Source organism: Lolium rigidum, chromosome 4 (assembly GCF_022539505.1).
Source record: "Lolium rigidum isolate FL_2022 chromosome 4, APGP_CSIRO_Lrig_0.1, whole genome shotgun sequence".
NCBI classification, from domain to species: domain Eukaryota; kingdom Viridiplantae; phylum Streptophyta; class Magnoliopsida; order Poales; family Poaceae; genus Lolium; species Lolium rigidum.
This window is the reverse complement of record NC_061511.1, coordinates 173,879,762-173,890,934: the sequence shown is the minus strand read 5'-3', so window position 1 is coordinate 173,890,934 and position 11,173 is coordinate 173,879,762. Positions and strand designations below refer to the sequence as shown.

At 42.1% G+C, this 11,173-nt stretch overlaps 1 protein-coding gene across 2 annotated transcripts; it reads right to left on the bottom strand.

Annotated features, from left to right (window-relative positions):
• Window positions 1-955: 955 nt before the first annotated feature.
• On the bottom strand, window positions 956-10,622 carry LOC124706361 (probable AMP deaminase). Of its 2 annotated transcripts, XM_047238027.1 has the most exons (19): window positions 10,181-10,622; window positions 8,916-9,097; window positions 8,105-8,294; window positions 7,299-7,477; window positions 7,161-7,212; window positions 6,951-7,078; window positions 6,669-6,848; window positions 6,497-6,564; window positions 6,273-6,415; window positions 4,314-4,375; window positions 4,103-4,216; window positions 3,582-3,722; window positions 2,527-2,679; window positions 2,393-2,446; window positions 2,209-2,319; window positions 1,884-2,057; window positions 1,616-1,696; window positions 1,446-1,544; window positions 956-1,333 (listed from the first exon to the last, which is right to left on the bottom strand). In XM_047238027.1, the coding sequence occupies exons 1-19, from the start codon at window positions 10,605-10,607 to the stop codon at window positions 1,265-1,267; spliced, it is 2,607 nt and encodes an 868-aa protein (XP_047093983.1). In that variant the 5' UTR covers window positions 10,608-10,622; the 3' UTR covers window positions 956-1,264. The 2 variants fall into 2 exon arrangements, with proteins under 2 accessions (XP_047093983.1, XP_047093984.1); XM_047238028.1 differs by having other exon boundaries at window positions 6,273-6,564; window positions 8,105-8,297; window positions 10,181-10,284.
• Between the last annotated feature and the right edge of the window lie 551 nt (window positions 10,623-11,173).

Below are 11,173 nucleotides of genomic sequence, written 5' to 3'. Positions count from 1 at the left end.
CAAGGTACTGCGGCCAGTCGGGATGACCAGGACGTGGCGTGGGGAAGACGAAGCCGTCCCACTGCGGCCACTCGGGGAGCTCCTCCGCCTTCATGGCCACCGACGGAGGCGGTGGACGTGGCGCCGCCTGGGGCGTGAGTGGCTGCGTGTGCGCCTCCTCCTGCGCCTCGTAGTATACTTCCTCGTTGTCGAGGTCTTCGAGGTGCGCCTCGATGACGACGCGCTGCTCCTCGTATTCGGTCTTGAATCACCTCACTCACAGTGGCGAGTCCACGACATAGGTGGAGTCCCTCCTCAAATCCGGCGGCAGATACGCTCGCCGTCACAGGATCTCCCGGTGGCGAGTAGCAGGAATGGTGGGACCGACACCCTTGCCTAGTTGAGGTGCCACCCGTGTGGCAGGTGGACGTCGGGCCACGACAGAGGTCGTCTCGACCTCCACGTAGACGCACCGCTCTGAGCGGCACGGGTGGAGGATAAGGTGGCCTCTGCGCCACGCAGAAGAAGTGGCGACCGATGTTGCCACCGCCGATGCTGAAGCAAGACCCGCCAGCCTCGTGGTTGTTGCGTCTAGAGCGAAACCAACCGCTGCCCTTCACCATGTCCTCGACCTAGGGCACCGCTAGGGTTTCGGTCAGTGGGGAGAGAGTGTGTGCAGAGTGGTGTGGGCTCAAGGACGATGATGGGTCTTCATTTAACAAGACCGCATGGACCCGCATCACCTTAACTCCCCAGTAGTTGTCATGCGGGCCCAGCGCAATCTAGCATAGACACACGCACTATCCGCAGCCACCGCAAACCCAACCTAAATTTGGGCTAGAGATGGAGACCAAACGGACAGAAACCATGGCAGCGCCGGGATCCGACCACAACGGACACCATCTATCTGTTTGCGAGTCACCGCTAGAGATGCCTTATCTACCTGGTGTCTGATTGTTCACTTTATTCGCAGCGGTGTCATAACAGTCGGAGTACAACATTGTTTGCTAATTACACAATCCTTTACATACGAGAAGGGCGACAGTTACACCAAGCACTTGCCTCCCTGTAACGCTAATCTAGCACATATAAGCCGCTCTGTTGCTCCACGCCTGTGCAAGCATTATTTTATAGGTCTTCTTCCACTTTTATTGGGGATGATATTTTAGTTGTAGGTTTTGCCTGCAGGAGCTCCGACGACCTTGCGGAACTGTCCATCATGAGGTGCGCCCAAAAAGAGTGTTTCTTCCCCACGATGACTGCAGCATATACACCTAGGGGCCTATTACTGGTCCACCTCGTCAGGTAAGATGACGTTATCAAGGTAGACTAGCTGCATTTCGTCTCTCCAGATCTGAAAATTATGCGGCATTTTAAATAGCCAGAATCTTAGCTCAGGTTTACAATTGGTAAGGCAAATCCGAATTTGTGCTATACAAAAGAGGGAAAGGAAAATATGTGCATACCAGGTCCCTAAATTCAATCCTGATGGTGGGCACATTCGTTCTGTGGATATCGTTTCCTGAAGGGCCTCTCTTGTAGTAGTTCCTGCCAATCCAATGTGTCTGCAAGAACGCCACATGATCAATTGATCACAATAATCGCCAACAATGCTTCCAAAAGAAGGCTTGCTTACCTTGAGAGCATGTGAAAACCCTGACTGATACACAGAATTCCGCGCAATCTCACATAAATCACAAGCACTGAGCTTCCACAACTGAAACAATATCACAATGATTATGAGGTCCCAATGTTTTTTGTGAATGAATGCAGCGGTTTTGTACCACATTACAAGTTCATGTACAGAGGCGTATGTGCATACTGAATACATACTTATGTGCACAAGCACATAAACATGTGCTATTGCATGATATGAGAAGGGAAGGTAGTGAAAGAGCGGGTACCGAAGCAGCAATGCTGTATTCTTCCACCAATGGTTCCTTTGTCAGGTGAATTTGCAATGGATCATCCGTGGATAGCGACACATTCAGTCCTCGTTGAAAAAACACCGGAAAAGGGTTCCGATGGTAATCAAGAAACAAGGAGTTGTTACTTAGTGGGGACATTGCCAGACCAATCTGATAAAATTCAACAGCAATGTGTCAAAAAGCAATAATACTGTCAGGTAAACATCAAAATATGTAAGCTCACACTATTAGAAAATGCAACCACAAATCGCTTAAAAAAATACTTTGATTATGGTAATAATACCAAAACAGACAGTATTACCTGACCCAGATAGTACAGATACTGAAGCACAGGAGACTTCCTCAAATTGATTCCGTGTGATATACTGTGACAAAGAAGAAATGTCGCTGCCAAGTGGTCAACGTCTCCAGCCTGTTCAGCCATACCAATTAGAGAAAACACAACACCGTCGGAGTGGAACACTGGAACATTGTAGAAAATTTACCTCGCCAGCATGCGGACGGAATTTGATAGTGTTCATCCCCTTTGACTCACGCAACTGAAAATTGAAGTATTGAACAGATGTGTTACTTACCAATAACATGACGACAAATAGACGTAGATGAACAAGATCCCTACCTTGTTCAGGGTGTATAAGTTAGCATAGCAGTAGTAGGCATAATATGAAAATGCAGGGTTGAAGACATTCGTCCATTGTTCAGGTGTAGGCATGTGCTTAGTTGGACGTCTTTCAGGTTTACTCTCATCATCAACCAAATCCAACCCTACGACCTGCAGGGCCCAAAACAAAGCAAAATTTCATATCAACATATCCATCTAGTAAATGGTGCTAGCAGTACTTCAATAGCTCAACCTGAGATACCCATATACAATTCAGCTGTTTGGTCAACCAAGTATATTCTGAAGAATCAAAAGTTTATAGTTCACAGATGCAATGGAAACTGGATTTACTGCAAGAATGAGGACCCTTCGGCATATGACTCTGACTGAGCAACTGTCCAATCTCGGGCAAGGAAGGGAGGGCTCAACGTGGGAAAATCAAAACCCACATTGAAGAAAGATATCATCGAGTCTCTTACCATGTATTAGGTACGGATGGCTGTGTTGCAGCCTACTCTAAGGCATGATCTACATGGAAGAGCCTTCTCAATCTTAATATGTGAGACTTCTTGCAGAAAATTAAGCTAACCAAACCAGTTTAGATGATTCCCAGATGTTGCAAATTAACAATATGCTTTAGATAAACATGGTCATTTTAGGAATATCATACGTAATTCAAACTAATAGGAGTAACCACTGGTAAAGGTCGTTGACCGACTAACAGCAAGTTAGTGAGCCTAGCTTGCTTGCTTGGGGGAGTGGATGTACAGCCCTAGCACTTGAGTTCAAGTCCCCGCTGACACGGATTTAGCTTCCAATAAACATTTGTAGGCGCTTCCCCTACAGTTTTCTTTCGTAAAATCCATCGCCCTAACGTTTCATCGTATTTTATAAAATATCATAAATTTATTTTATAACTTGTTCTACATTAGTTACTCCGAATCTTTAGTTTTCAAAAATTGTAGATAAATAGCAGCATGCAGATAGTAAAGGCAGAGGTGCGTGGGGATAGGAAACATAGTACTGATATGATAAGCATCCAAATCAAAATAATAAGAACATAATTTCTGCACCTGCTTTAGGAGGACATGAAGCTGCGGGTGTGAAGATGGATCAATAGTAACCTCAAACAGAGGAAGGAAAATGTTGTCAAGAAGATTTTGAAATGATGTAACAATGCCCATTTGCTTGTACACATTATATAAGCGTGGAATCTGCAAAACAGTACCACAAAATAATTATCTGCATGGGATACTGCATATCAAAGCATAATGAATGAAGTGCCAATTTTGCATTAATGGTCATTTTGAAGACTTTGTTCACGAAGAATAATTTGTTTATTGCAGTCGCTAGAACACAATATGTTTCAAGTAAATATTAGTTACAAAGAACAAACAAAAGAAAACATCTGAAATATACTATGGAACTACCAAGACAAGAAGGATGGAGAAATTTTATAAACTACTACATTGCTGTGGGAAGTCATTATAAAGAAATAATGGTCTGCATATATAGTTCCATAACTGCAGAACATTATAGGAACTTCTAGTTGTAGGTAGTACAATAAATACAAAAAAAAATGGCGAAAGGTTACCTGAACCAGCCAAACAACATTTTCACTGTACAATTCATTGTTTACTATCCAACTCGCAAGTTGGTCCCACTCACTTTGCTTCCTCCCGTAGATTGAAATCCTATATTCAGCCATCTGGTGAAGCAAATTAGAGAGGACTAAGTTGAAGGATCTCAAAAAAGAGTTGCATCCGCATAAGAGAAAAAACAAACAATCCAGCTGACAATTTTACCTGATATTTGCTTGCATTAAGGTCAGAAAAAACTTGCATCGTCAGCTCAGCAAGAAAACGTCCTAGTTTAAATCAAACAGAGGTATAAATATCTCTAAAGGATACCCTGAAAGCTTCTCGGGCAAAATAAAATATTGATAAAGTGAGTATAAGAAACAATCAGCCATTTCCCTAAAACACATTAATCAATTAATCAATTAATATCATGAATATATACTGACGGCAAACTGTTTCTTTCAAATAATTTTTTGTCCTGTTTCACCGCAATATCATCATAAGAAGCAAAAGCAGTAAGATAAAACCAAATACAAGCTGAAGCCAAGGGTGTAACTTGCAGTTCATAAGCACAAATGGTCATAAGCAGAGTTTACAAATTTTAGTTTCGATTTTTCTTGGAAGCTAACTGAAGAGCCCAATAAATCTGCTTGCACTAAGCTTAGTCTAGGCCAGAATCCCTTGTGAATAATATCACTGCAAGAAAGAACAATGAACACCAAGAAAAAGAATTGTCCACCTGCATTTGAGTGGAATAGCTTAAACCTTCAAGCACAAAGTACCAGGATTAAACCCAGTGTTTCAAATATAGTTCTATAGCGCCATTACGACGAGCATGTGTTATGGCCACTCAAAGTGTCGACAACATCTGAAGATGCAGGGCAAAAAAGGGGCGTGAACCACTATATCACAAATAGTATAGTAGGCACTTCTGTGCAGAATTGTTTCAGCTTTATTTGGTAGCTATTCATCACATATATGGTTTTCCGAGAGTTTCATTTCGCCACCTTTGTTTTTCCACAATCAATTAATATCTAACCTGTTATACTAAATTGGCTATGGGGCCCTTCCTATTCCCTCAATGACTTGCCAATCTGGTCATCTTGATTTCCCTAGATCTGCCTTTGTGAAGCATCAAAATTGAAGAGGAATTTCCTCCTGGCTTTCTACCTTTGTAGCGTGACCATATTGTACACCACTGTGCTTCTGGTGTGTCCAGGGCATGCCAAATCAATAGAGTTTCTAAAATGTAAATTTCATTTCAACATTTGTAAGGCCTAGGCATGTGGTGGACACCAGTCGACACAAGGGACATCCCCTGACATGTGCAACAAAGCCAGTTTTTCTGATGCACAAATGCAAATAGATCAAGTAGATTTGCAATAATCTATTGAAGGGCTAACTGGTCAGGTATTATCCCCAAATAGGATTTATTCTCATATGTGCCATTGTGGTATTCAGTTATGCGTGACACTGATGGAATAATAACCATGCACTGGGAAAAATATATAAATTTATTTTGTGGTCTGAATGTACACTGACACGTCAGCATTTTGCAACAAAATAAGTGCATCTAACGATGTACTGACCTCACCGTGTTTTCTCAAAAATATATCATCATGTTTTCGTGTCTATGTCCAACTTCTGAGGCACCAAGCACTGCTCATACTCAGTAAGCATTAACTGGTAACTACAACACTATGCCACTCAGCAGCCTAAATGCTCCAGTTACCATTGTTCACATTTGGAAATAATGAAGTTCTGATCATATGCTTACAAGTCCAATAAATACTTAACAGTGAAATTGCACCCGTGCTGATACCAAATAGTGCTAACACATAGCTTTTTAATGCTCAGTGGTTAATATACGTATTTTATTAAAAAATTGGCCGGAGTTCATCAGAAGCTACATACACATGCATAATTGTCAATGCAAGCACTAGTTTAGTTTGGATGTGATCATGCCTACATCAAGACAAATGTACCTGGCTTTTACATAAACAAGCATAAATGCATTTCATAGGACTTCCACAGGCTGAAAGGTTTAGGAGAAACTATGATAGTACTATAGTAGTATAGAACAGCAAACATGTCATCCTAAAATAATAACTGGAAACTGCACAAAAGTGTGAATAACATAAATAAGCCCTCCAGGAAACAATAAAACTTCATAACAAATAATACCTTGAATTAGATTGTCCTGCTTAAGGAAAATCTCACGGAGCCTACTTTGGCCACATGGATTGTATTTAAGGTTGAATTTGTCAAAACGATGAAATGTACTTTTGTCTGCATGGACATCTAGCAAATCAACATTCAAGTCATACCTGAGAAAAACAAGAAAAAAGATTAACCAGCTGACAGTGGAAACAACATTACATATACATAGGATAAAACCCAAAACGTACCCAGTTAAGTCCAAGCTCTCAAAAACCTCCTTCAAAGTCATATAAGTACCATCTCTGAAAATGACAACCTAAATGAAATAGCATACGTAATTGTGATTATAAGTCGACAACCATATTACATGTACTAAAAGGAGGTACGACAGTCTTCAGAACAATCCATTCAGAAATATACCTCATCAGGTTCTTTTCTCAATTTGGACTTTATGAACCTCAGCAAATGTTTTTGATTCATGCATGCTGAGTGGTGAACATGAGTGTCAACCTTCCTAACATTGTAAAAATCACGATGTGGTGCAGTTTTCTGGGCAAGAAACTCCCTTTCCGCATTTAACATCAGATGAAATTTGAACTTCTGCAAGGAATAAAAATATACATTACACAGAAAACCGAATGGAGAGCTTCAAATGATTTCGCTGAATTATGAAGACCACAAGATATTTGACTACATGATTACATGCTCTAGAAGATTCAAACGGTTATGGCAGACAGTTCTTGTGTTTCCCGCCGCAGTCACCCGGAGAACATAATGCAAGTCAGTGAAAAAGGTTGTAGCATCAGCAACAGGATAAATCCTTTCCGTACCTGAAACAAGGAAATAAATGTGTCATAGGACGCTGGAATAGCCTAGTTAAGAAAGATAAAGCAAACTAGCTGGAGTCCTTACAGTCTTTATCAGCATAGACCTGAACAACACCATCGACCATTTGGAAACCATGCTGAAAGCACAATGAACGTTTCAAATCAGGGTGACAAAACATACCAAAAAATGAATCAAACAATAAGACAAGCAGAAGTAGGCTACCTCTGATTTTGGTTCAGGCACAAAAGTGAATGGATTTGGATTAGGTTTTGGTGTGCAGGGATCATTTATGACCTCCTTCTCCCATGGAGCAATCTCTTCTCTAAAAAGGTAACAATCTCTTAACTCAAGACACTTCTGAAGGATTTTGTAGACCTCTATTTCATCAGGAGATGGAATCTCTGGCATAAAATAGAAATAACATTTAATAACCTTCCACCCATATGGTATCAAAAAATCGAACCCAGTGGATCAGAATTTGTTGGAGAGAAAGCAACAAATAAGTAATTAGTTTGGAAACATCTACTCAAGTGAATGACGGTATATCTTGAATGTATCTAAGCCATAAAAAAAAAAAGGATCATTGGCAAGTAAACAAGGGAAAAAATATTTGACATTCACACTATTTAACAATGTTCTTTATCTACATACAATAGTGGAGACTGGCAGCGCCAGGATATTAGAGCTGTGGGGTCGGATACGTAATTATGGATAGGTGTTACTTAGTTCATTTTTATTTTTTTACAGCATGCATTAAGAGGTTTTGCTGAAGAACTGTGGGGTCAGCTGACCCCACAGTTGTACGTGGATTCGCCACTGGTCGAGACATGGAGAAGCTTACATATCCACATAGGGGTATAGCATGTTAATATTCTGTTAGAAGAATGAATGGTACTTGCAAAATACAAACTGCACCAGCCAAGCTTGTAAATATAACTATTGTTGCCTTTTTATATAGGAGAGAGAGGCAACTGTTTCATTCTTTGCATACAATTCTGAACATTGCTGTACATACTCAAATACCATACCATGTGGAGCAGTTAACAGCTTGATAAATGATTCTTGCTCAGGTTCTTTTCGAAGAATATCTGCAGCAACTGGATCAGGTTGAACCCCATGAAGATCATTGGATATACTATGAGGCCGAGGCATGCCTTTTGCAGGTAATGGTGTTGCAGCCCCATTTTCCGTAATTGCATTTCCTTTGTGCTCTCCCTCCTGCTAAAAATAATGTTCAAGGATTGGGTCTATTTGATTCGCAGGAAAGGAAAAACGTAGGAATTCATATGAACCAAAGTATGTTTGATTCCGCCACAGGAAAAGCAAAAAATTCTCAAAAGGAGGTATGAGTGGATGTAAGATTTCCTATGGAGTCTAGAGCAAAAGATTGCTTAGAAAAATTCATATGGGAACCAATCCTACAAATCAAACAACCATCATAGGAAAATTTCCTATATGGTTGAATCCTAGAAATTTCCTATGCAAATCCTGTGAATCAAACAGGCCCTAAAAGGAAAAAAATATAACTTATTTTAGAATCAGTTTCAGACTTCCAGTTGGTGTGCCAAAGGGAAGTGAATAATATATGTCTTGAATAGAACTGAATCATATATCAGCAATCAATACTGCTACTGTATTCCTAATGATATGAGCAGATGAAACAGTAAAAAAAGTAATGCTCAACAGCACTAAATAATTCTAAGTCACAGATTCACTTATTTCATTCTCAAGACTTCTGGTATGAAAGTCTATGGTAACATAAACATATAAAACACAGACATTGAAGTAAGTGACTAACAATTATAACAAGTAAATATATAGATGGGAATTGGAACTTACGAGATTTCCATTTGTGTTCGGGTGGCCATTATCAAGTTTTCCATTGACCTTGCTAGCGACATCCTCATCTGACCCCTCTATACTCTCAAAAGTACTTGCACTAGCAACAGGGGACTTGGGTGAATTTGGCCTGATTAATCCAACCCGTCTGCTTGAACTTGAACGAACAATTTGTTTATTGCCTGCGTAAAAAAATAACTGTTATTGCATTATTATAAATAGCAAAGAAAAAAAAGGATGATGTTGCACAACATTTAAAGGCCTGTCTCCTGATGATTAAGCACACTGTTAAGTACAAGTGAACCATATTTTGAGTAAGGAGTTAAACTTTGTATCGGACTATCATAGTTTTTTGTTCAAAAGAAAATTTGAAGATGAGCACAACTGACTGGCCTAATTAACATACTAGTAAAAACATTAACATAACCAAGAGGTTGGTCAAGGTCAATGAATACCCATTCCTTTGACCAAAGGTTGTCTTTCGTCATTTCACTAGCCATGAACTTAAAAGTTCAGCACAATTTAGTTCAGCACAATCACAAATATATGAAAGCTGAACAGTAAGCATCCAATGCAAAGGTGGCAAGTTGGACATAGGGCCACTTGTCAATGAGACAGCAACGTTATAGCATCATGGCGCAATCCGCCTGTCGTAAATGCCACCCGCGTGTTTAAGGAAACTAGAAATACATAAATGCATAGCTAGAGGGAGGACACTAGTTTGAACTTCCTGAGTTTAAGAAATAAATAACTACTCAATCTGACGTAAAACATGACAGATGTAAATACATCTCTGTCTTAAACAATCACTAATTACAGCATCACGGATCACTTTATAGAAAACATCCTTAATTGATTCCCCTTTTATTATTTTTGAAGCAGTTTAACACACCATTCTCAAGGCACCGAGAGCCTCCATTTTTTTTTGTAAGAAACCAGAGAGTTTAGATTGATGCTCCATCTAAAGTTGAAAGTTCGAAGAACATATAATTTGCAGCACTGAGTGTTCACCGCAGGATAAGAGTCGCAAGCCCTCTTTTCACAAAGGGACAAGCGCACCAAGCTACCAGCAGTATTTCGTCTCTCGGCCACATTCAGTAGGAAACCCCACGAACTGCCCCCCAATCGGAAGCCATTCCCCGGCGGCCTAACTTAGCTCCAAACCCAAGCCAACTCATCCCCCAAAATCCTATCCACTCCACAGCCAGCCAGCCGCCACATGCCCACGCGCGCAGCAATAGTAAATAGGTACAGACAAAACATACCCTCGGGCCCCACTTGCAGCCTCGGCAAACCCTGGGGGATCTGCATGCAGCAGACGGCGGCGGCGGCGAGGAGCGCGTCGTCACGGTACGGCCCCACCCCTCCCTCATCGTCGTCGTCGTACTCCTCCCCCACGGGGTACCCCCTGGCGACGCCGCCGGCGGCGTAGATGGAGGAGAGGTCGGGGAGCGAGGAGGACCCCGGGGCCGCGCGGCGCGGCGGAGGAGGCTTGCTCCCGGCGTCGCGTTGGCGCCGCCGCTGCTGCCGGCCGGTTTTGGCGTTGGCGGCGGATGAGCGCACGATGTCGCCGCCGAGCCGCGCGACGGCGCGGCAGTGCAGGTAGTAGGCGGAGGCGGCGGCCGCGGAGGCGCCGACGAGGGCCGCGACGGCGAGCTGCAGCTTGTAGGAGGAGGCGGAGGCGGAGTCCATGTGGGCGGGTTTGGGGGCGCGGCGGGTTTAACAGGAGGAATTTAGGAGGGTGGGGGCGGAATGGGTAATCAATGAGGAGGGAATGGTGGGGAGGTGTATTTATAGGGGACCGTGCGGATGGTGACGGCGACGCCAGGTGAGGGAACTCGTGGGGTTTTGCTCACATGAGCCACCATGGATGTGAGTCACTACTGATTGACCTATGTCTATCTATGTGGCTGTAAATTTCTTATTTCTCCAGTCTTAGATATGGAAATTCAGTTGTTCATCCCAATAGTTTAAGAGCATGTGGTGTGGGGCCAAAGAGGGAATCCAATGGGTGAAATATAAGGTGGTAGTACACTAGTAGTAGGGTTTTCATGTTTTGCTTTTGTAGCTAGGTGAAAAAGTTTGAGGTCTAGTTTGAAACATGGGGTTTCTTTCATTTACCTCATTACTATGGTAATATTTTGGAAGGAAACCTAATTGCTTCAATTGTTTCATTCAAACCTAAAACTCTACGGGGGATTCACATGGACCATCGATCAAAGTATGGAGAATAAAAATGATCGAGAGAGGGGCTTTCT

What these genes read in the sequence shown, in the direction of transcription:
- LOC124706361 (XM_047238027.1), bottom strand. Translation starts at nt 10,607, where the DNA reads ATGGACTCCGCCTCCGCCTCCTCCTACAAGCTGCAGCTCGCCGTCGCG. An exon ending in ACTTATACACCCTGAACAAG is followed by an intron (nt 2,447 to 2,526) that starts GTAGGGATCTTG and finishes TTCAATTTTCAG; the next exon opens with TTGCGTGAGTCAAAGGGGAT. An exon ending in GGTTTTCACATGCTCTCAAG is followed by an intron (nt 1,545 to 1,615) that starts GTAAGCAAGCCT and finishes GCGTTCTTGCAG; the next exon opens with ACACATTGGATTGGCAGGAA.